General features: G+C 34.8%; 1 protein-coding gene across 1 annotated transcript in view; it reads left to right on the top strand.

The window, feature by feature from the left end:
• Positions 1-25736, top strand: part of RPS6KA5 (ribosomal protein S6 kinase A5) — a 65980-nt gene that overhangs the window by 11472 nt on the left and 28772 nt on the right. The window contains exons 2-5 of the mRNA XM_085317556.1: positions 755-826; positions 7622-7840; positions 10358-10473; positions 11342-11449. Of these exons, the coding sequence (XP_085173682.1) occupies positions 755-826; positions 7622-7840; positions 10358-10473; positions 11342-11449 (515 nt within the window). The remainder of the gene's footprint in view (positions 1-754; positions 827-7621; positions 7841-10357; positions 10474-11341; positions 11450-25736) is intronic.

Below are 25736 nucleotides of genomic sequence, written 5' to 3' on the forward strand. Positions count from 1 at the left end.
AAAGTACTCAAAATGGTATAGATTTAGAAAAATGTAGAATCATTTGCTCCCCAGCAAATGAAATAACTTTTTAGCAGCATAGTCTTTTCCAGACAAGTTGTCCATGTAGATTCAAGGTATTTCCCTTGTAATAGTGGAGTAATTCTGTGCTTAGCTTATCCCAAGTACCATTTCATGCAACATCATGAGAGTATTCAGGATGCTGGGGCTAAGTGGAGACCTAACGGCTGTCTACAACCACTTTGTAGACCAACAAGGGATACAGAGAATATGGAGCTAGACTCTTCTTAGAGGCCCRTGTTGAGAGGATGAGGGATAACAGAAACAAGTTGGAACATGGGAAATTCCAATTAGGTATTAGAGGGAAAAAATACCATGAGGACAGTTAAATGCAGAACAGATTATCCTAATAGGTTGTGGAATTTCGGTTCTTAGAGTTGTTCAGGACTTGTCTGGACATAGACATGAGCAATATGATTTAATTAGACTTGTTTTGAGCAGGAATTTGGACTAGATGACCTTTGGAGGTCCTTCTGACTTAAATTATGATTCTGTGCTTCTGTGAACACCAATAGCTGTAGGGAAAATTGTACTCCTTTGCTTTTGAAGTTGAAATAGTATAGTRTAGTACTGATGTGTCCTCTTAGTGCTGCTTATTTCATTCAGCTGCTAACTTTTGTTTTATTGAAGCTGTAATAATAAGTCAAAATGATGTTTGTGTTACATATCTGATGTATTTTTTTTCTTCCTTCAGCAAATTTGACAGGCCACGCAGAGAAAGTTGGCATTGAAAACTTTGAACTCTTGAAAGTTCTTGGAACAGGGGGTAAGACTCACTGTTTTTCTATGTTGAATGGTGGAAACAATACTCTTAAGTACACTTGTTTTCCAGCTGAGCTTTCTGTTATTGGAATGTTCTTCAGGAAGATACATCACCCTTTTTATTGCAAAGCATGGTATTCTTCACTTTTTTTCATAAAAATCATGGAAAATTAAGTAGTCAGGTGTTACAACTTTGAAGCATTTATTGCAGATGCACTTTAGAAAATAGAAGAAAAATGGCTTGATTTGTGAAGATTTAATGCAGTTTGTGGAAAATATGATTTAAGACATGATCTTGAAAAGTTCATTAAATTCTTCAGACTATTTTGATGAATTTCTGGGAAAACAGTCTTGTCAGTACCTTGTTGAATAGAATGCTCTAGGTCTGTATCCATCATACTCAAATCTCCAAATTTTTAAGATGGAAAATGTGCACTGTATTGTGAATTTCAGCATGATGTTGGAGGTTCTGGGGATGTTGTAGAAGTACTGCTTGTAACTAGCAAGACTGTTGATATAATCCTAATGCTTTGTTTCCCCTTTGTTAAGGTTCTGTGTGTATATGTGTGTCTATGTGTATATATGTGCATATATATACACAGAAAGCAAAAGTGGTGGCTGTGTATTCTAGTATGCTGACACATTTTGTCAGTACTGACAGATGCACTGTTGAGTAGGCAGGTCAGTGAAGGTGGACAATGATCAAGGTCTATAAAAGTTAAATGTTTTGATTTTAAAAGTTTGAATGTTAGTGATCATTAACTGTTAGCAGTGGAACTATAGTTCCACTAACTGCTGCATAACCAGCAACAAAGCGACAGTTTTTGATCTCTGCAATTGGATGTCATACAGATTCTTTTGTAAATTCATTAAGTCATTAGATCATAAAGARTTACATTTTTGTTTCTGAAGTAAATTTTTATGCCCAAAAAGCATAAGGAGACAGCTCTTGCTGTCCAATCTCAGTAGCTGGTGGTAGGGACAAAGAAATGGTAATGGGCCTATGGCTACAGAACCACAGAGAGCTACAGATTGACTCCAGTACTCTTCATCTAATAACATACTAAATCCTTTGTAATATCTAGCTTTAAGGAATAAGAATTATTATACAAGGCCTGTATTTTAAATATGGAAAACGAACTTGAAAAAAATGCAGTAGTCCTTGCATTATCTGCTGCAGTTGGAAAATTCAGAGCTATGCATTCAGTTACTCTAAATAGAGTATTTTTTAGAGTATTATTTTTCTCCTGTGCAGCATACCTTGCGCTTTTTTTTTAGCCAACTTCTGTAGCAGAGATTTTTTTTCTCTCAAAAAGTTCATAAGAATTTAACCAAATTTAACCACTTGTTTGCATGCARACTTTGCTACAAGATCTGAAAGATCTGAACTGTGTTCTTTCCTGAGTTTTGAGGGTCCTGTTTAGGTCTGTAATTTCTTGCTSTCATACTTGAGTATAGACTGGAGAAAAGAGGATGACTGCTATGTTATGTCTAAGTACTTTGCTGGAGTGCAAATTATAGGTGCTTTTTTAGATGCCTTTCAGCCATAAAAATGAAAAGTGATGTATTTCATTATTTGAGATATTGAAGTCTTTTTAAGGTGATGTTGGTGGTTGTTGTTTTTTGTTTTTTAAATGAGAGGCTGAGGGGAAGGCAGGGAAGTTCCTGGAACTCAAAGACATGTGAACCCCTGTTTTTCCTTTAAAGACTTGCCTTGAAATTAYGACCAAGATGATGAAAGAGCAGAAAACATTTTTTGGATGGTTTTGGGAACAGCTTTGTTCTTTTCCTGTTCCTTTACATTAGTAAACTCAGTGAAGTTGAAAACTGGTGATGGGGCAGTTGAGGTCATCGTAGATAAATTGGTTTGCAGGGACAAAAATGACATTCTCATACGGTTTGGAGTGATTTTAAAGGAAAATGAAAGAGGAGATCTGATAGCTTTGTTTTAATTTGTGGTGAATAAAGAGTTTACACTTACTGTATGTTTAGGTAAGAACTGAAAGCCTTATCCTGATGTGAACTTCTAGATATTACTGGTATTATTGTAGTACAGTTGAAGATAATTAAAAGCTGTGATGATTTWAAAAAAAAATTTGCCACTGTGGACTTGTGCAGAGAGTCTCCAAARTGTTTTCAAGTTATTTGACACTTCAATGATCTTCAGCAATGGAAGGCAGAATATATTGAAGCCTCCAGGCAAATTACTTGGTGGATGTAGATACTATTTTAACTAATGACAATATTTTTAATAGCCTGATGTGAGGCAATTAGAGTAACTAAAGATGATAATCAAAATTACGTTGCATTAAACGCTGCCTTGCTTAAGTATACRTAATTGTGATGGCTTTTTATAAACTTGGTGGTGTTTTTTCAGCAGTAAAATAGTAACAGTGAAGGGTTATTTGTATTTATTCTTATTTTAAAAGTTTATTTTTTTAAAGACAGTAAAATAATCCAGTCAGGAAGAAATAGTATCCTTATGCTGATGTTTTTCCCATGGAATAGGTTCTCTGTGATAGCGTTGTCTTCATGCCGTGATTGTGTATAATTTCACATTTGTTGTTTTCTTCAATTTGTATTTTTTTTCTTTTGCATTCATTTATGCCTAGTTTTGTCTTCTCAATCAGAAGGGTGCTTGTTTCATATAAATGTATGTATGTATATTTTTAATATATATTTTTTCATATACACACACACATTTACAGGAATTTTACAGGAATTTTACAGGAATTTTACAGGAATTTTACAGGAATTTTACAGGAATTTTACAGGAATTTTACAGGAATTTTACAGGAATWTCATACTATACATACTTTTCTTTTGCCCTAAATGTTACAGGAAAAGGCAAGGAAGCAGAAATTAGCCTTCTACCGAGTCAGAGACTTTTACATTATATTAAGGAGCTATTATTCGAATAAACTCATCTGTTGAACAAATCATTAACACTTTACATCAGTAAAACAAAATACATGAAACAAGCAAAGATTATTTCGTATTTTTAATTTGTTGACTTTAAGTAAGTGTATTCTTTATAATGTTCTATTGTTTTTTTCTGAATTTTTACTTCTTACAACAGTTGATGTTACTAAATAATAACTATTCATGAAGAAAGGCAYTAATGAGAGGAAATTTTTAACCTCCCGTTTTGTTTTTCTGCCTCTTAATTTAAGCAGATGTTTGATACAAATTGCTGATGTGAAAYCTTCTAGTCGTCTGCTAGGCCTGGTATCAGTTTTAATTTGCAGTAGACTTCCCTTCACTGTGTATGTGTGTATATATATAATGTGTGTGTGTTAGTTTGTTTATTTTTTTTCTTAGTCCCCTTGTAATTACATTTTTGTAAAAGATTTTATTTTTTGGGAAGGCAAATACTTGAGAGATACACGTGTGTGTATTTCTTTCTATGTGGGWTATATTGCTGGCTAAATATTTTTGCGAAGTAACTGAGATGTTTCAGATTTTACAAGAATGAATATTAAAATGTAGCTCATTGAGAAGTGCAGAAGCTTTACTGGGATAAGATTATCCGGTAAAGGTATTCTTGAAATTAGTGTGTGCTCCTTTTCCTTTCTGCCCCTCAAATTGATTGCTCTTGCAGTTGTCTCTTAAGTAGATATCTTGTAATGATACCAGAGATTCTGATATTGAGTATATCATGAGTCATTTTATTAAAATAGTGCTACTTAAGATTTATTCTCATCACAACTGCTGAGAGTCTTCATCATTCTGTCAATCCTTTTCAGTTTTACAATGAAAACAATTTGTGCCATCATAAAAGGATTTTGATACAGAGCTTTAAGATAGCATTAGTCTCATTTCTAGATGTTTCCATACAGTTTGTATATTTATCTGATAATTTTTTTCTGTGCTGTATTTAAAATTGTAGTTGATTCTGTTTAATATATAGGTAGAATTCTGCCACTTAAAAGCATGCAATAATGCATCTTAAAGTATAATCAAAGGTGCAGGTAGCAAAATGTTAAAATCTAGGGACTTTTGTTTGTTTCAATTTAGTGTAACTTTAAATGTTCCTCAACRTTTCTGATAATAACTACTGTTTCCTCAGTACCTAAAGAAGCTCCTGTTTAATGCTCTTGGCTGGAATTTTCAGAGTTAAGTAACTCCTTAATAAGGATGCAGATACWTTTCTGGTTGCAGGAGCATACTCTCTAACCAATATTCTCAATAGTAGGGGGATCAATTTTGCCTGTACATTATGACAAGACTTATGGCCCCATGCCTGTTTATTGGCATTTTTTTAAAAATAAACATCTGTGGTCATCCATTTCTTGATGACCAACTTGAGACTGTAAGGTCTGATTTACAGATATACCTGAGATCTCATAGTTACGATTAAAGTTCATAGATGCTCTCATTCRGGCATGGGGAGTGCCATATAATACTGAACATACTGGAAAAAGTTGTCCCTGGTATCTCATATTTGTTGCCCACAAAAGACAGATATGTTTACATTAATCTGTTTTGGCTCTGTTTGCTGCCTTTGTTAGGTATATTGTAAACATTTATATTTGTGAAAGCTCATATAGAGAATGATGGGCACTGTAAAAAAGGCAAGAAGTCTACTTCAAAGGATTTAGATTAGTGTGTAGTAAGTCAGGTAAAGAGCTGCTTTCTCCCCTGTTATGTGAGCAATATCACCTTTGCACACTTCCTTAAGTGCTCTGTTGTGGAAAAAGTAGCGTGACATTAGGTAGTTTAAAACTCTCTGTTCCCAGTCTGGAACAGCTAGGGAAAAAATCAAATTATATGTAGCATATACTGCTCTAATAAGCAACTATTTAGCTTAAATAAAGACCAACAAGAACAGTAGACTCTGTTTAGTATATTTAAAGTTCTAAGACTTTAAGTATTCTCTCTAAGAAGGTYTGCCTGAGCCACAGGTTGACTTTTCTGTTTCCGCTTTATATAATAATTTCGTCTCCTTAAGGATTATATAATGTCTTTTTGAACCTATCTACATTTTTTATCATCTGCAGCACAAAGTGGCAGTAGTTCCACAACTTAATTGCATATTGTCTGTTTGTGCGTGCTCAATTCTTAATTTTGTTACCTGATGATTTCGTCTGCTACAACTTCTTTTATTTTGACGAATACCTCATACAATTTTATTTAACTCTTGAATCTTTCTCAATACTCTCTTTTTTTTTCAGACTGAAAAGTCTGTGTTCAGTTCCATTCATAATTCGTGTTACTATTTTTTTATACTTCTTTCTTCTGATGGGTGAACTGGGAACAAAAGAGAGGAGGACCAAAACAGTGTGCATTATTCAGGCGCACATAGTTTTCATACCATAGTGTAAAGATTTCTGGATTTGTGCTCCCGAAGGTTTTGTTTGGGAGCAGGGTCCTTTTGCCCTGCCAATGCTTTCCTTATGGTTCTAGCATCTGTTTACTTTCTGATATTTTGTCCATTAAGGGGAGTGTTTTTTTCATCCATTTGTCGGTAGTAACTCCAAGTGTATGTGTTTTCAGTTCTAACCATTTGCACAATTAATTATTATTTTATTTTGCAGAAATTACTCATTTATCGACTTGGAATTTTATCTGCCATTTTATTATTCAGCTACTTAATATCATGTTATTGTTTTGCAGTTTCGCAGTCACCTTTGACTTTTGTTGGAGTGAATAATTTAGTAACCTGAGAAAATCAGCTTCTAAGTTGATATGTAACTGAATCAAGCAGRATGAATTATTGTGGTGACCTGCTGCCTTAAAAAAAAAGAATTAATTTCTAAACTCTGTTTTCTGTCCACTAATGTATTTTTAATCCATGAGAGGACTTTCTCTTTGAATCTGTGATTGTTCAATGTTCTTCAGACAGTTTTGTAAAGGAACTTGTTAAGTGTTTTGGAAATCTAAATAAGTCAACCAGATCATTTTTTTTCTTCCTTCCACATKATTCCTTTGAGCAATTTTTAATAGAAATAATTATTTCCATCTACAAGGAGAACACTAATTCTTTCACATAGTATCCTGTTTATGCATTTACTAATTCTAATCTTTATTCTTTCTGCAGGTTTGCCTAGTACAGATGTCAAATTCATTGATAGTTTCCAGGAACCCTTTTTATAAAAAATGGATGTCATGTTTGCCACTCCAGTATGGAGGGTCTTCTAAGAAATACCTAAGAATAACACTTAGGTGCAATACTTCAAAACCCTTGAATGAATACCTTTTAGTCCTAGTGACTATTTCTTTTGCTGTTTTTATTTAGAAAACTTTTTATTTGAGACAGTTTCTCCAACTTATTCTCCTTTAAGTCCAGTGTAGGAATTTTCTAAGGTTACTATGTACTTCATATTGATGGAAAGAATTCATTGACTTTTCTGGTAGGGGCTTTTGGTATTTCAATGCTATAAAACTCTTAATGTGCCAGTGGCCTAAATATGGAGCAGACCTTTTGGGGGACAGAAAGATAGTATCTCTGACTCCAAACTCCTGCTAAATTCTAAATTGTGTGTGTGATATATTATTACAAAGTAAAAAATAATCAACTTTTTTTTTTAATACTGAAATAGTTAGGTTTGTTCCCACTGTCTCCCCTCCCCCCCTTGATATGTTGCTAATAAGATCAGTTTGAAACTGGAAAAAAATTGTTTTGARAAACTTTAACTTGGTTGCTGTTATGCTGTTTGGCGCAATAATGAATAATAGGGGGAAAAAAGGACAAATGAGAAATATGATATAATGTTAAAATCAGCAGTGATATAATACTAGCCAGACCTGTAGTATGAGTGTGTGACCATTTTTTTTCTCCCCACATTTTCTTTTTAAGCCTATGGAAAAGTGTTCCTAGTAAGGAAAGTAAGTGGCCATGATGCTGGAAAACTGTATGCCATGAAAGTACTGAAGAAAGCGACAATAGTTCAAAAAGCCAAAACAACTGAGCACACAAGGACAGAACGACAAGTATTGGAGCATATTAGGCAATCACCGTTTTTGGTCACATTGCATTATGCCTTTCAGACGGATACAAAGCTTCATCTCATTTTAGGTGAGTCATTTTCAGTTTTCAAGTCCTATTGTAATGCAAAAGCAAACAAACAACCCCAAACCAACAACACTTTTCATCTCCTTWATGTTTTGTAGGGTTTTTYTTGTTTTGTTTTTTAATGTGGTCGTAAGTACTGTGTGTTCGGAGACTGTATAGGARAGTATAGGAAGTAAAATGCTGTTCATCTTTGACAATGCTGTGTGTGCGGTTTTGCTRTTTGAACTTTAGTAACTGTCCTGAAACGAGGAGTGGGGAGAGGAAGTATTCATCAGTGACTTACATTCAGCAAAAAAGTGTATCATCACAAGAACCTAAAGTAGAGAGGGAAAACTGCTAAAAATAAATTTTCTTGAACTTACCTAGATGAAATTTTCAGTTACATTTTTTTCTTTAACCATGATTATATACTATGTTAGTTTTCTGCAGAGTTTCACACAAATTACTACCATGAATGAAAGTGGTTTTAGTTGATATGAATATGGGCATTAAAATGATTCAGTCTGTTTTCTCTATGTGCTCACTTTGTACATGTGGCAGAGAGGTTACTGGTAAGGTGGCATGACTAAACATGACTTAGTTACTGGGATCAGTTGGTAGGAAAGAAGAAAAAGGGAAGYTTTTAACCAGCAGAAAGCCTCCTGGTTCAACACTGCATGTTTCACTCTTAAAAACACATTGCAAACTTCTCTGAATGTGATCAGTGTTTTTGAAGTATTATCGTCTCTGAGAGGACAAGCCTATCTGTCACTACTCTGATCAGATGTTTGTACATGGTTGTAGTGGCGCTGAACTGCTGCCAACTGAAAGATCCCGTTGGCCTTTGGTTTTTTGGTAAACAGATGTGCTAGTAATATGGTAGGAAATGACAGTTGAATATGATTATGCTCTCACTTATTGCTGGTCATATTCCTTACAATACTGGAAAATAAAAATTGTTCATATAATTTTCTGCTGTAAAATGCTAGTGAAAAATACTTCCCATATTGTGGAGTCTTGGTTAATAAACTCCTATTGTTGAACTCTAATCTGCTTCTTCCATTATACATTGTGATTTATTTATTTATTTTGCTAGGRTTTGGTAGCTTTTGCATATCTCCATTTGTGAGAGGTACTTGATAATRAACTATTATATGGTGAGGCTTGTTAGAACACTGCTGTYCTTGCCATTTTGCTTACCATTTTGATGTGAAGAACTACATATGTTTCTGTAGCATTGGCAAGTGTGGCAGAAGGCTGATTATAAACTTAGGGTATTCAGCTCAGATATGACTTCTATGTGTGCATGTCTCTCTCTCTCTCTTTCCCACCACCACTCTTTTTTAGGACATTAACTTTCTAGGAAAAGAGGCTGAGATTAGAGTTGCATTCCTTTTTCAGTTGTATTCCTCAGTATCACTGCCTGTAGAGTCCTAGCTTTCTGGGGAATGAGAAGGATTCTTCYTGGTAATGTGAAGCATGTACTTCAGGAGCTGGAAAAGAGTATTTAAGCCAGCTCTTACTACTTCAGGAAGCATTTGTTGCCAAAGTCTTTGGTTATGAAGTTGTTTAATCTTAGAGTATTGAGAGGCTTGCATCTTCTAATTTTTTTTAGGTGTTAGAAGGTTGTTCAAAATCCCATGCTTCCCTACAGAAAGTATAGAGTTGTTTGCTAGAACTTGTTAGCACTTGATATTTCTAGAGCAAAGTTTCACTGAATCTTGGAATAATGTGGAATATTTTGTGCAAAGGAATGGTCTTGCCTTAAAAAGAAATACCTTTCTTTCAATGAAAGAAACTTGAGAGCGGAGTTTTGCAATATGGGCTATAGAAGTGATTTACCAAGTTCAGTTAAAGTATTCTTGAAATTGGCTTTAACAAATGCCTGTTTCTTTATATGTTGTATATAATATCAGAATTTTCAACTGGAAGTATTAGAGTGGGTTTTGTGTGTGCGTGTCTTTTCTGTGTTGTATTCTGTAAAGAATGGAGGTGTGGTTTCTGTGTGGTAATGTGTGTGGAAATAATCTCCACCTTTAAGTTTTGCCATCAAAAATCTCCTTACAAAGGGGAAAACTTCTAGTTGCCCATAGTTGATTATTTTTAGTTTTGCCTGATATCTGGTTTTGAATTGCCTTTTTTTTTTATGTCAGTCTGGCTCACTGCTCTTAAATATTTTCTAAGGGTGTACAAATGCTATGTTTGCAGATGATTTAGTCTATTACTTTCCTTTCCTTTTTCTCTTCTTTAGTAACTAAAAGACTAATTTTGAAAAACAACATGTCTTCTAATTTATGGATATCTGAAGTTCCCTTTCTGGTTTTCTGTTTTCTACTTTAAAACTTGGTCACGTTCTTCCATCAATCCTCTGAGAAATAAATTGAATATTGTACAACATTTATGAAATATTATTGAAYGACAATAAAATAAAACTGATCCTAGAACATATTATTTAATAGCCTATAATATACTCAYTAATATTTTAATAAGAAAATTAAGTCATCATTAAGTGAAATTATGGTTCTTCTTTCTTCTTCTTAGACTATATAAATGGAGGAGAATTGTTTACTCATCTTTCACAAAGAGAAAGATTCTCAGAAAATGAAGTACAGATTTACATTGGAGAAATTGTTTTGGCACTTGAACATCTGCACAAGGTAAAATAATTTTGTAGCAGTGCTGTTTTCCTGGATCTATGATCTATATACTATGCCATCAGTATTCTTTTTACATTATATAAAATTAGTGAGGAGGACTTTTTTAGACTGCTTGAAACTCAAAGGTAATTTTTTCTACTGGTGGGATGCATTGGTTGTATTACTAGAAATATTTTCCCACGAAATTTCTGTCCCTGTGCGCCAGACTAAGGTTACAGGTTTGTATCTGCAGTACGAAGATTATCATTATTGACAAATGATTGTTTTTTACTTCTATTAATTTTTAGTAAACTCTACCAAAGGGTTAAGTGTGTCAGTAAGACTAATTTGTAGTCAATGTGAAGAACACTGTTTTGTTCCACTCTTGCTCAGTTGTTCTGGTGTTGATAAAATTAAACGGCAGATTTTTCAAGTCCCTGCCCAGCTCCAGGGATGAAAAGTGMTATAACTTTTGAAGATACTGAACAAGGCACCTGATGCTGACTTCAGATTTGTAGAATGTTACAACACATGCATGATAATGCTGAAAACTTGTATGCTGTAGAACATGTAATAGAGGGATACATTTTAATTCTTAATGAAACTGAATTTGATTTTGCMCTCAAAAGAAAGTATTCAGACACTTGGTGCAAAGGATATAGCATGTCCTTCAAATTTCTAGACTTTAATGCATAATGTATTTTCTGAGTCCTTACAAGTCACTCTGTTTTATGTTGAAAAACATTTTAAAATTATAGTCCTTTTTTAGGGGTAATTTTTTGGTCATAGATTACCTTAATAAATGGCTTCAAATTTATATGCATTTAACAATGTCTATTTGGTGTGTTAACACTGACTTGGAAATACTGCTTTTATATTCTATTTGCAGTTGGGAATTATATATCGGGATATAAAACTTGAGAATATTCTCCTTGATTCTGATGGCCATGTGGTGCTGACAGACTTTGGTCTGAGCAAGGAGTTTCTTAATGATGAGGTGAGTATTTGTATCTCCAGTAATTGTGGACAGAATTCAGCAAGACCACAGATCCAAATTCTGTCATGTTGAAATCATATATGCATTTGARAGAAGATAAAATTTGCCTTTTAGACTTTAACCTCATAGAACAAAATCTGTTAGTCTTTATTTTTAAGTATTACAGCCATCCTTTTGTTTATTGGGTTTTGAACTTTCAATTCATTGGTCTTTGACTTAACAACATTGTCAGACATTTTTGTTCTAGTATTCCCTGAAATTCCTTCATATTTGCTCCTGCCGCCCTTTTTGTGTGAAAGAAGAGATCCAAAAAAGTCTGAAAAACCACTTACATTGTCATTTTGAATGCCTTTTTAAAGTACTTGACTGTGCTAATGCTTTGCGGTGACTAGGCAAATGCTGTGCTATGACTCTTATTTGTGCTAATAATAATTATTGTATTATTATCTTGTCTTTTCCTTATATCTTTGTGTCACTTTCGGTAAGCTTAATTGCAAGCTTTTAGCATAAAAGCTTCTCTCAAATATGACATAGTACCATATAACAGAAACAGAGAGATCTCTGACTGTTAAGGTTGTTATTAATTATTTTTAAGATACAGTTTTATATCTAAATATGCCTTTTAGATTTCAAAGAGCCAAAGAAAGTTGCACAGAATTTTACTTTTGTGAGAATTTAAAACTGGGTGTTTTTTCGCTTTTACAATAGATATTGCAATATTGAAATCTGGAACTGCAGATTTGAAAGATTTTGTTACAAGCAACAGAGGGGATTTCTAAAAATAGATAACGCTTCCTCTAAAGTATTCACATTCCAAATAGAATCTGGTAGGATTTAGGGGGCATCATTTTAAAGGAGATAGGAAATGTTACTTTCTGAAACACAGAAATAGTACAGATACTGTCAGTATATTCCTTTTAAACCATAGAGTGAAACCAAGAGGAGGATCAACTTGAATGGCAAGGGTTCGACAGCAGTTTGTCAGAGCAGTGCAAGAGAGGAAGCACAAAGAAGTACATAGAGAGGCAGTTTCAGCAGAAAAGAGCAATAAGAAGAGTTGCAGCTAGGAAAGTAGGACCTGGTTAGAGTTGTGAGAGAAGCTGTACTGGGCTTAAAAGGGGGAGTACACTCAACTGTGTTATATTACTGTGCCTGTGGGAGGAAAAAGGAACAGTCTTACRGGCACAAGGCAAGAGTTGAAGCAGAAATCTTCCGTGTAATAAGAACATGTCGTAATTAATCAGGACTTTTTTTAGAGTCTCAAAACAGATGGCTTTAGGGAAAAATTACTTCTATGTTCACCTTCAGGAGGTCCCATRCAAACAGCAAGAGAAAAGGAGGACTTGGATAAGCATCAGAGTTACCAGTCTTACCTGTTTTTCCTTTGCACTGTGAATCTGATTCTATTCTTTTACCTTCTCTAGTCATTTAAAATAAAGCCTTCTAGCTTTTTAGTCATTTAATGTTGCTTCCTCTGACTCTTAACCATTTTGTTTTCAGCATATATYTCAGAAATCTGTTCATTTACTTGTATTTTCACTTACTGTCCTCCAAATTTTGTATCTGTCTCCCCTGTCAAAAAAACTAAACATTTCAAGTATTTCTTTTATGGAGAAAAAATAGTTACCACTTTAATGTTTGCTTTCAAAATCTAAGAAATTACCTGTACGTCACTACAATTTTCATATATGCCGTTATAATTAAGATGCTGAACTTGAACATGATTAGAATGACCCAGTTAGAGTAGAAATTGACATTTCATATTGTACTCTGTGTAGACAATTAATCTTTACTAGAACATTTACGATTCAWGTTCAGAAAGACATTTATTAACTTAGACTTCTGAACTAATGTACTTGCTGAGAGGTAACATTTGCCTATATAATTATGCAGACTTTATATAGCCTTTTATCTGTTTTCATGTTTGTTGGAGAGCACRTGTGAATAATATTACACAACTGTAAGATGGATAAGAAAAAGCATAGTGTTTGCAACTAGAGCAGTATGCTTTCCTTTCTCCTCTCCCCTTCACCTTTCTTCCCTGGCCCACACTGCTGCTTGCATGATTTCTGTCATTGACAAAGTAGACTTACAGAAGTGGCATTTATTTGAATAACCTGCTGTTTGGATTATATTTTCTGAAGCAAGATATTTTTAAGTTAAGAACAGAATATACTTGTAATTGCTGATCATCTTGATATATATTTAGAATTCTTATCAGTGAGAACTTCTTATCATATGTCTATAAATTTAAATTGGTTTTGTAGTTAGAGATACTGGCTGGAAAACATAGCTTGGTGTTTCATTATCCCTGCTTTAATCCGATGCTTTTTAAATCTCTCCAGGAGTTGGGGGCAGTCTAGAATCTAAGAAAAGTTGTCTTATAATAAAAAGAGTGAACTAGTTAATGCAGTAACAATAATGCAGATTAATTGACTATTCACTAACCTRGAGATGGAAAGCTGCTTTTACTAAGCACTGTTTGAATGAAAGGAAACAAATGTATGTGACTTCTAGGAAAACAGAAACCTATTGATTTCTACCATGCAGCTCTGAAGCATGAGTATGAAGAATACCAGAATGCACTGTCAAGTGTTCTTTTTGTTATACAATGATTACATGAAAGTGCTTATAACATAGCATTACAAATCCAAATACTTCTGTTCTGAATGTTCTAAAATATACATTTTCTTAAAAACTTTGTGTTTCATGCTACTGTTCATGTAAAAACTGAATTTGTCTTGTATAAATGAAATAGTCTATTCTTTTGCCTTTGCTTTGTATCTTTAAAATGAAGTTTATATGCTAATATTTGCATTCAAGAGGAAGAAATAGCCAGACCTGAGTCATCYAGTTGAATAAAAATAAATTTACACACAGGATAGCCCAGTATCCTGTGTATAGTTAGATATGGAATATTTACCAGTRTTCCAACTACACTAAAATATTATCATATGAAAACAAACAATTTGACTAGCCTAACCTTAGGATGAGAATAGATAAAAGACATAGAGACTGAAATTACTTTATTTATTTATTTTTTTTTAAAGTAATAGTGGTAGCATTAAGTTTAGAATTCAGTCTTAACCCTCAAGGTAATTTAAGTTCAGTGTTTCTGATTTTTTTTTTTTTAACTCACAACTGCAAGGAAACTTGGAAAAAGACTTTTAATGCATCTCAGTTGACTTCCTGTTTAATAAGGACGTAGAATATCTTTGCAGATGTCATTAGAATGAATTATTAATCTCAAAAAAAAAAGTGATAGGACTGACAGACTTTATATATAAACTTCTACAACACCCTTCTGTTCATTGCACTTTAGTGTTGTTTTTCAAAAATCTTGCATTTCATTTACCCTGAATCCCTTCTGTATCTCCTCCTCCAGAATTCGCGTTTTCACTATCTTATTTCAGATGCAGTATWTTTATCATCTTCTGGATGTTTGATTAAGGCACTTTTATATCTTTATCTCATTAATAGCTCTACTTGTGTGCTAACTTGTATGCTATGTTTTGATTTTTGTTAATACCAGTTTAGCTTAGTCATTAGGYTTGATTTTTGTTCTAATGTTCATTGTTAAAATGCTACTACTTTTTTCTTGAATTTTTTTTTGATAGTGTGGAATGTATTCCTTTAATTCTGTAAGTACACTAAACATAAAACTGTGTCTAGATTACTATAGATGAAATCTTTAAGTCTTAAAATAATAATTGATCACACATTGAATTATTACGGTAGCAATCTACACTATCGGATATTGCATAACAATTAACATTTTTCTCCTCAGTTAAACCTCATAAAGTACATCCACTTTCAAAGCATAGTGGAATGTTTATGTATTCTGTGTTGGTATACATCTTAATTTTGGTGCAACATGAACTTAATTTTGTTTTGAAGGTTTTGTACTACGTATGAAATACTGAATGTTGTCCATCTTCAAATGACTTCATACCTGAAAGTGCGCAGAAAATAACACAAATGCCTTTGTAATAACTGATATCAGAGTAGCCAGTCAGAATGAGAGGTGATTGAATTGTCCAAATTTCACGCCTCTGAGTTGGGTGGATGTCTGTGTATTTCTGTGTCTGATACTTTGAGTTAACAGTTCAGATRCGTTGTTTTCCCTATTTGAAAAATATCTTAATCAGAATTGGAAATTTAGTTATAAATGTGAGATGGTTTTCACTGTCAAATTGCTACTTGTTCATAGTTCACTAGGTAGTTGTGCCAACATTTATTTCTGGAAGGAAAGTCAGTATGTGATTTTTAAATKATATTTCATAAAATGATGAAAATGTGTGGGTCCAGTCTGGATTTTGGTAGATGAAGTTGAAAGACATTCATACATATTCTCTAAACAGGTTAGATGTGATCAAAGTTGGAACACAATTTGGAGAATTGACTACCACCTGACTTTTATTTAGAGCTGTATAAACTCTTACCTCACTTACGTGATGTAGTAGATAAGCTTATTAATATAATCATTTTAAAAGAGCTTTTATATCTCTGTGAATTAAAGTGAAAGTGTCTAATTGCTTTGAGATTTGGTAAGTCTCAGAAAACTGAGTGTTCTTTTTAAGGATAAATTAGGATAATCTGTAYTGCTGATGACTACCTACCTGTGTTTTGGTCAAATAATTGTTCAGTGGTACAAATGGCAAACTGCAAACAGTTACAAGCAATAAATTTACACTTTGCCAAGATGAAGAGTATGAAAGGGTTAGCTGAATATMAAGGTAGTCCACTGTAGTTAACGTTGGTTACAGATCTGGACTATTATTCATAATTTCCCTTTTTTGAAAGGGAARTGGACTTAATTCATATACTTCTATTGATGTGTTAAGAGTGTCCTGAAATTGAATATTGAGAACATACCAAACATTCTAAAGACACATGGCTGTAGTAAGAACTGGAAGACTGGAAGACCAGATAAGATGACTTATGGTACCTTAGCCCCAGAAGTATCCCTTTTTCAAAGCTTATCATAAAGATGACTGAGATTTTTTTTCAGCATGGAACAGTAAAGCAGAAGACTGGGACATAGTATCTTTTCTGTCCAGATGTTGATGCCAAAATATCAAAGTGTCATTAAGAATTCTTACTAGGCAAATCATTATGTCTTACAGTGACTGCTGTGGGATACTGTAATATGCCACTTAAATCRTAGTTTGAAGAGAAATACTTACCTGTATACTGATACCTTCTGCCAAATCTTAAATAGTGCATTGCTAATCAACTTCGAAAAATTCTGTTTCTGAGAAAGAGAAAAGGGAGGAGGGGAGGAAATCTTTTGAGAACAGAACCCACCATCTTTAGTGATCTGTCTGTTTGTTTCTAGTGAATTTATCACTTCGTGAATTAATGCAAATACTTAAAAGCTCAATAAAACTTGGGTAACCGCGGGTGAAAAACTTGCATGACCAGAGATTCAGGACCATATGAAAATGAGTTTAGAACAAGATGGATTATATTTGAACAAATCATCTACTCCTATTCCTCCATCTTAAACATCTGGTGCTTTCTGATACTATAAATGTTTATGTGGCATCTTCTGTGCCTTTTTTTTCCCTTTATATTCCTTTTCTTAAAATGAACTTTCTGCTGACTTTGCCATGGAAGCTGGTAGAACTCTTCACAGAATCAGTACTCTTTTATATCTTACAACTTTGTCTCTATTTGAAGCAAGAGGTGTTTTTTCAAGTTTTGCTATCTACACCCTTTTCTTTTTTTGATGCTCTTACCTCTGTCTCTTATCAAAATACGATGTTTTAGAAAACAGGTATTCTAGAAACTGGAATTTTGAGAAGAACCTGGTACAAAATATTAATCTAGGATACAAGTAATACGTACTTACATTCCTCCCACACAGTAATGTGCCGTTTCTGATTTCTTTTATCTGCAGAGATGGAGTTTTTGTTTTTTTTTTTTTTTTTTTTTTTTTTTGTTTTGTTTTGTTTTCTCTTAACTGTTTGGTTTACAAATCCATCACTAGGAACTGGTTTTAAGAATTCCTTACCTATTATTGTTTTGCCTCATATTTCATCCTACTGGTATCAAAGAATTACACTGCAGAAGCTAATACAGCCTTTATCTAATTCACTGAAAGAGGGTTTCTCCACACCGTATCAGATGAAGACTGCACTGGGTTACACATCAGGGCCACAATTGTAAAGAGCACATGTTTCCTGACTGGTGTGCAGTGCCTTCGCCTGTTTTGTTTTCTGCATCTACTATGTTATGTTCAGCTATTCTTGTTCTCCCCTTCAGGTGCCTATTCTGACAGCAGCTACTGGCAGGCAAATCTCAGGCTTGCTTGAGAAATTCGGTAGTCTCATTCCATGTCTCTTTTGGAAGCAAATTTCATTGATGTCTCTAGCTCTGTGACATGATGTGTAGTGTTGAACAAGGTGCTTCTGATTCATCTGCTCTTGAAGTAGGAATAGTCTACAAGTTTCTCAGCCTTGTAATCTAGAGGAACTGTGGTTCCAGTTTAGTTTGTCAGGGAGCAGGAGGAAGAGGGGGCTACTCCATGCAGTAGTGTGAGAGGAGAGCTAAGCATGACAACAGAGGTATATAAGGTATAAGGAAAGCAAGATACGCAGCCAGGTACAAGCATGCCTGCAGCCCAGCAAAGAGCAAGAAGAGAGGGCCTGAACTTAAACGCAGCTGGCTAGGTTTCCCACAATATTTTTTGTAGGTTACTGAGTTGAACAGTGTCAGAGCTGGTCTTGAATACAGGCAGCTGAGTATCCCCTACAATTTGGGGAAGAGGTAGCAAAGCCTGTTGGTATACTTGGGGCCCTGATACAGTTGTTGTAAGAAAGTTTTCACTGTTTATGGTTCTTTCCCCTGGAGCTGTCTTTCAGTTATATCCACTCATAGTCATACAAAATAGAAATGATAGTGATACTATTCCTTGTTTTCTGGAAAGTTTGCCTGTTCTTATTTCTGATTGATGATATTTGCTAGACTACTGACAGAGCCCAGAGAGGGCTTAGAAGTTCTCATTCTCTCCTTTGCTGTCGAAAGAAGTAAGAATACTTGTTTSGAAGTAAAAGCAGTTAAAGAAGACAGTTTTACTCTTAACAAATTTTCCTAAGTTAGGGTTCTATTCAGATGAAAAGTAACTGTGAGGCTTCTGTAGTAGAGCACTCGTACTGGCATCTGTTCATACCATTGTAGACACTTCAGGGGATTCTGAGAAATGGATTATATGTTGTTCTTTAAAGGACAAGAATAATCACTTCATTAATAGCCAGTGAAACTTTCCAGATGGGCACTTAGTTGTCACATTCTCTTTACTCCTGAACAGTAGAATAATACATCTTTTCTAGCCTTTCCTATCTGAATTTGCATGTTTCTCAATTAATTACTGTTGTTTTCCTTCAGAGACCACGTGAAATAGAATGATTTGATGCTTCTGTCCATTTCCAGATAATCATTTTAATTTATTAAATGCATAGAAGAGATTTTGATACCTGCTGTTTAAAGTGTATTGTTAAGTAAGTATTTGGTGAAACTAAAAAATGGAGAGAAAGAGGTCATTGGCCATTCTATTATGGCTGAAACTGTTCCTCTTACATCAGTACTGATGAAGACATGCACTAAGAGATTGACTGCCTTGTTAGCATGCTGTTTCCAGTACTGCTACTGCTTGTTGCCATTTCTAGTTTTGAAATGAAGTTTTTGTGCCTCACCTTTTYGAGTGAGACCTTCTGTGGAATTGTAACACTGAAGTCTCAGTTGGGATGATTTGTTCATCASTGTGTGGCCAGGACTGTGATAGGATCAGTGCTTTAGGTATCAGTTACAAGTATTTATGCAGAGCATGTTGGAACTTCTGCAGATTTGATTTGAGTTAATGCCAGAAACTGTTAAATATTCTTAAATACAAAGTTAAGTACTGTGCATGTTTTGGGACAAAGTTGCTCTCCTAAGCAACTCATTAAGCTCTCTTAATGAGAAGCTACTATAGATGTTAGTTGCCAATACAGTCTATTGTCTGTCTGTAATCTGTACAATCTATTTTATGTCTTTRGTTGAGCAGATTGGCTTTACTTCTGCTAGATTCTCTTGTAGTAGCTGACGCAAAAGGAAAAACACTGCACAATGTTGACACTATCTGAAAAGAAGCGTTGGGTCATAGAAATTATTCTTTTGATTTTCTGCTTAGAATTTGTATGAGATGCTTCTTAAAAACATAGAATTTTCTTAGGTGAAGTGAGTGTGTTGATCATCCTGCCACAGAAGGAAATTCACAGCAATCTAGCTGCAGGTATCAGAGATACCCAAGAAGGCTTAATCTGTTGTGAAGAATCTGCTCTATTAAAGTGCCTTTTTTTTTTTTTAAAGTACTATAGAAGTACATAAAGATTTTTATACTCTTGTACATCAGGGAAGTATTTCCTGGCACAGAAGATGAAGTACCCTATGTTCCAGTCTATGTGCAAGGAGAGCAACTGCCTTTGAGGTAGTTTTGTGGATTTACCTGAGAAACATTAATGACCTCAGAAATGAGGAATTGTTGAGTGTGGTCCTCCTCACGAGTTTGTGTAGTCCAACAAACTAATCCCTTTGCTAAAATTGGGAAACAAAAGCAAAGCATCCCTGTAGATCTTACTCTAAAGCATGGTTTAGAAACAGCACTAGCTTGTTCTGGGATAAGCAAGWGTTACGATACTGTGGTGTCAAAGCAATTTTAACACCTGGCATTCAATTCTACTCTGTATAATCCCTTTCCCCCTTGACTGCCCATGCAGAGACATTTATTGTTGTTTTATCTCACAAGAAATGACCACTCCACACTACTGGTAATAAAAGAAAGGTTATCCTGCATCAGAGGAGAAAACTYYGGTTGTAAATGTCTATTCATAACAAAATAGAGATTATAGAATGCTTAGGATTTTGTTTGCTAAATAAAATTCAGAGCAATGTGTTTATGTTGATCATAACTTCACCCGTTCTGGAAGGCTGGTTTGAAGCTTTAAATCTTCTGGAGAATAGCTTTTTGTTGTGATATGTATTATGTGCATGGTGCCTGCAATTTATTGTAGGCAGGAAGTGTTTCTAGGAAACAGTTGTGGGGTTTTACATATCCACAGCTATGAGTATTTTGCAGAATTTAGCAGTAGCTGTTATGATTTATAAGCTGTATGCATTCAYGTGGGGTATAACCTCTTACATGATTGCTTAAATAGAAGCCTCAAAATATGCAGAGCTCTAGACAAACCATGGTTTTCATCTGTTTGGGTACATGGAGAAATTTTGCTACCTATGCGATGAAGAGGAATTGTGTAAGTAGAAAGACCATGTTAGATTGAAAACCATACTGAAGCTTACCATGTAGTTTCAGAGTACCTTAAAAACAATAACAATTCCTTTTGTCTTGTTGGGTTGTAATATTTTGAAGCTTTCATAATGATGAAGTCAATTAAGTGAATGAAGCAATTTCATTTACCAACCAACAAGTTTGGTCAAGCCTAAGAATCTCATAGGAATGTTGCTGAAACCAATCAAAWTTTTTTATATATATTATATTTTTATACATATATTAATATATATAATATATATTATATTATTTGTAATATATATTTTACGTATGTGTGTGTATGTGTAAAATACATATATAAAAATTSTATTCTTTCATTCTCTTTAACAAAAAAATGACAATAACCGGTAAGTAATTCTTCTTTTGATTTGGAGAATTTTCCCAATGGACTTGTGAAGAGTTARTTCTGAAAGTAGCCTGGAATGTCTTCAAGGAGCTCGTCTGTCTGTCTTGCTTCCATTCCATTCCAGTGTCCTGGTCTATGTAACTGGGCATTTCTGAATTACGGAGTTCAATTACAGGATCGTTACAAAGAATACTTCATTGCACACAAAATGACTGCTTTTCTCTAAAACAGGTGGCTTATTTTGTGAAATTTCAGTTAGTTGTTATGCTTTTGGAATCAGCAGTGGAAATTGACTTTCCTTTCCCCAWTCATTATTTTTAGTAGAAAAACTTGTTTTTTTTCTTTGAATTCAGTATTTTGATTATACATACATAATACCATGGAAAATGCACATAAAATTTGTCAAAGGTGTGGCATTAAGGTATTATCCAGTATCACCCAAATGGTAATTTTTTTTTATGCCAAATCATGAGGAAATTGGCATAAGATATAACCCAGGTTTCATGCTTTACTTACAAATCTATTGGTGAGGGCCAAGTGCACAAAAGCCTAGTGGCTTGACTGAGACCAATAATTCTTTTTTTAAGGAAGGGAAAAAGAAAAAAAATTACTCAGTGGAGATRGCCTTAAATTTTATCATATAACTCYGAAAGGAGTTGTTTGACAGATGAAATATTTGTCATCATAGGTGTCATTTCTACCCTAAAAGTTGTGTGTCTGTTCTTTGGACCAAATATTGCCAGTACCTGATGTGTTTTCCCTTTTTCCTTTATAAATAAAAAATACACTAAAATAGTGGTTCTTAAGCTATCTAGTTCATGGACTATTTGATAGAAGTCCAGAACACAAGGAAATGARAGTCTAAGGCATTCTAATAGCAGAGAAATGCCTTTTGTCTACCATTGTGTAGTTTACAGTTCTGAAATACACTACTAACTATGTACTCTCAGGGTTACCCAAGCCTTCACCTAAACCTTCCGAGCACAATTCTCTATGGCTTGACTATATCCTAACATAGCTTTTATTATCAAAGAATAGCTATTAGAGAACACCTGCAGTATTCAAAAACAGTTGAAAAAGAGTACCTTTGCTTTAAAAATAGTGTTGCAAAATTCATTTAAGGAGACAAGTTTCAGGGTTCTGATGAATGCAATATATGATACAGTTTCAGAATATGTCAGATTTGGTATTCAGGGCAGTGGTCCTGCTTGGTTAAGAACGAAGTTTTGTGCATTAAATAGTTGGAGAACTGAAGCCATCTGTTCTGTTTCAAAGGTGAACTTTCATTTAGTTGGAGAAGTGGGTCCTAAATTGTGAATACTTAAAAGAATGATTTCAGTGAAAACTTGGGAATAATCCTTTGGCTAAAATGTGTTTCCACAAAGACTATTGTGAATACAATAAACTCTGTACAATCCAAGCGCTAGTTGTAGCACTAACACATCTTTGAACATAATTCATCAAGCTGAAGAAATACTTCAGAGTTGATATATTTAAATGTTAAATAACATTTCTCCAGATGATAGAATAACAGCATTAAGTCACTTGAGTTGTTTCCCTATCCACATTTGCACTTTGGAGATAAAAGCACAAGGGCTCAACTCCTTTTTGCAGAGGGGTATTTGTATGGCAAATAGGCTCTCCCTATGCTCAGTGCACACGTACAAAGCAATGTACTCGATACATCCCTCAGTCCTCTCAGCCAGATACTCTGGACAGAATACCTGGTTATTCTTTGCAGGTTGTTCGCCAGTACTAGCTAGTAGCTAGGTAGCCAGCTTTATCTAGACTTATTCTTTCTCATATTCACACCTCTTTGGTCATCTTTCAGGGTTTCATTTGGGTGCTTTGCTTTGCATGTTTGTGTATTCCTACGGTCTCTTGTTTTTTCCTTCTGTTCCCATTTTCATATGGTCAAATAGCATAATCCTGTTTGCTCAGTCCTTGTTGTGACAATGGATAGGAGCATTTTGTGCCAAATGATTGTCTAGATTGTATGTTTCTCTTGATGTAACTTCTATAAATGGTTCTGGCTACCTGCAGAGGTCTAAGCAGCAATCTTTTTTTTTTTCCCTAAATACTGAGCACCAACACTGATGTTCCTCTTGTCTTGGAAAGTACTCAGCACATCAGCCTTTGCCTGCTTGGGCGGAGATCTCTCAGTATGGGTGGTCGTCATCTGCTCTAAGACTGCTTTGGATTTCTAAAAGCCATTCTCAGACCTTTCTTTCCACTTGACTTGCATGTGCTGTCTGTCATGCCTACTAGTAAGGATGGTAGTCACAAGATGCACTTTCCAATTAGCAAAGGATATGGTTGACTCGGTTTGATTTTGTTTAGTCCCTGAAATAATGAGGTTCTCTGCTCTGTCAGGGCGTTACAATGCTGATCCCTTGGGATCTTGTCCTTAGTTAGAGCTAAGAAAACTTTGTTTACCACTTTTACTGTTTGGCCCTGTCATTCAGCCAGTTGTTTACCTATGCCTTGTCTGGAGCTCTCTTCAGCTGAGTATTAAAACACAGGTTGTTTCTCAGACATAGATTTTCAAGTGCATGTAATAAAATAAAGCAGATCTTCACCACCAGGTTTTTGGAAATGCCTGTCTGTCTGATATTGGTGCCTTTTCTTTGCCTTTTTCCATGCTCTTTTGGCTGTTTTTCTCTTCAGCTTAGCTTTGTTACTTTTTGTGACAGGAAGACATAAATTATTCAGTTCAGCACTCTTAAGCCATTCTACATGCTTCATCTGTCCCTTTTTTTTTGTTTTTTGTTGTTTTGCTTAATGTTAGATTTGGAGCCTACAGAACTTCATGAAAGTGGTTTTATGGTAGATGTTTTTTTTCCACTGAAGGAATACTAGACTTCAAATAGAATGTTTCCATTCACAAATGGAAATAAAACTATTGTGATACTAAGGGACTCATTCATTCTTTTAATGCTAATGAGGCAACCAGAYTTGTCCCATGTTTCAGAATACAGATGTGTATTCATTTTTCCCTCAGGGAAAGAGGACTTGTTGGTAAGTCGGTTGTATTAGAAAATTGAATCACAGGCATTTCTAGTGCATCTGGGTTGTATGAGCTTTTTTCTTTTTTTTGGGGGGGGGAGAGGTGGGGAGGATGAGGGGGTCATGTTCTCTGCTCTTCAGTGAAGGAGAAGGACAATGAGATGCTGAAATAGGTATTCTGGAGAAAAGAGCACAGGGGTCATACTGACTGATGTTAAAAATGGCCTAGCAAGTTAAAGTAGTTACATTTCAGTAGGATGCTCAAATATTGATGGAATGATTGCAAGGAACTTGGAGGATTGTGCTCTGTGCTTTTATCTCACCCTGTGTGGAGTGGGAAAGGTTTGAGGCCTACCCCACGTGTAGTACAAGAGCATTTAAAGGAAACAGTCTGATAATACATATGGACACATCCACAGTGTCAGTGTATAGCTTATCTCAAAGAGTAAATAGTTAAGGTTGTATAACACCTGTTTTTAATTTAATAGGGTAATGGTTCAACAGAGTGAACTGTCTGACTGTCCGTATTATCGTGAATAGCTGTATCTGGCTATTCAGTGATGGGCTACTCAATTCTCAGGGTCTCTTAATGAAATTCACTTTGTATTGGTGGATTCACTCTTAGGCAGCTAAACTGTCCCAAATAGCCACTTTGTATTCCTCTACTAAGCACTGTAATGTTATTGTGTACACATTCAAGAAGGATGCTGAGCTTGGTAAGGAAAAAATATCAGAATCAGCTGTTGGTTGCTAGAAGACTGAAGACAGCCTCCAGATTATCTGTAAACATGGAAGCACTGCTGACTGGGGACAGGCCTGACAGGCTTTCAAAGACAAGGCTGCATTGTCATATTCAGAGTTATTAGAGATGGGGTAGCCACATTCCTACTTATTTCCTTTAGTGTATAATTGTCTAGAGTTTTGCAAATCAAACGAGGAAATTAGCATTTAAGGTATGCTTCCAGAACGAGGAAGAAAATAAATCTTGCGATCCAGAAGTCCTTAAGCTCGAGAATACTGGCARAATATGCATGTTTGGTGTGAATTCATAAGGAGATAATCCAACTTCAGCTGTCATTTAATAACTTCCTTTCTTGTTTTACTTCTCATAACATGAAAGTATTAATAATGTGGATTCTGTAATTTGGATTCATGTTATAAAATTACGTGAGTTGTAGATTTGTGGGGCCAAAATCAAGATGATACAAAATGGATTTTGGTTGTGCTTGTTTTTAATTGTTTTTGGACTGCATATTCAGCAAGTGAAATGTGATTTCACACGTGAATGCTGAAGTACAACTTAAAATGACTTTTATAAGCTATAATAAGATATCATCAATACAAAAAAGGTAACAATGATGTTGGAGTAACGTTCTTTGAAATAGTTTTAAAATTGTTTAGTGCATTCTGATAATGACTATTCGTAACTCCCTGGAAAATGCATGTTTGACAGGAAGCTTACCTAAGTGCTCCTGGTGAACTTAATACTGTAAAAATCATGTTCTGTTTTCTAACAGCTAGATGTAATTGGTGTGGTTTGTGAGTTAACAAAACAGCATAAATGGAGATGTATCTAATAGGTGTCCAGACTCCACGACTTCAACTGT

This window comes from Rhea americana, unplaced genomic scaffold, assembly GCF_003343005.1.
Source record: "Rhea americana isolate MKP2758 unplaced genomic scaffold, rheAme1 scaffold_5, whole genome shotgun sequence".
Lineage (NCBI taxonomy): Eukaryota > Metazoa > Chordata > Aves > Rheiformes > Rheidae > Rhea > Rhea americana.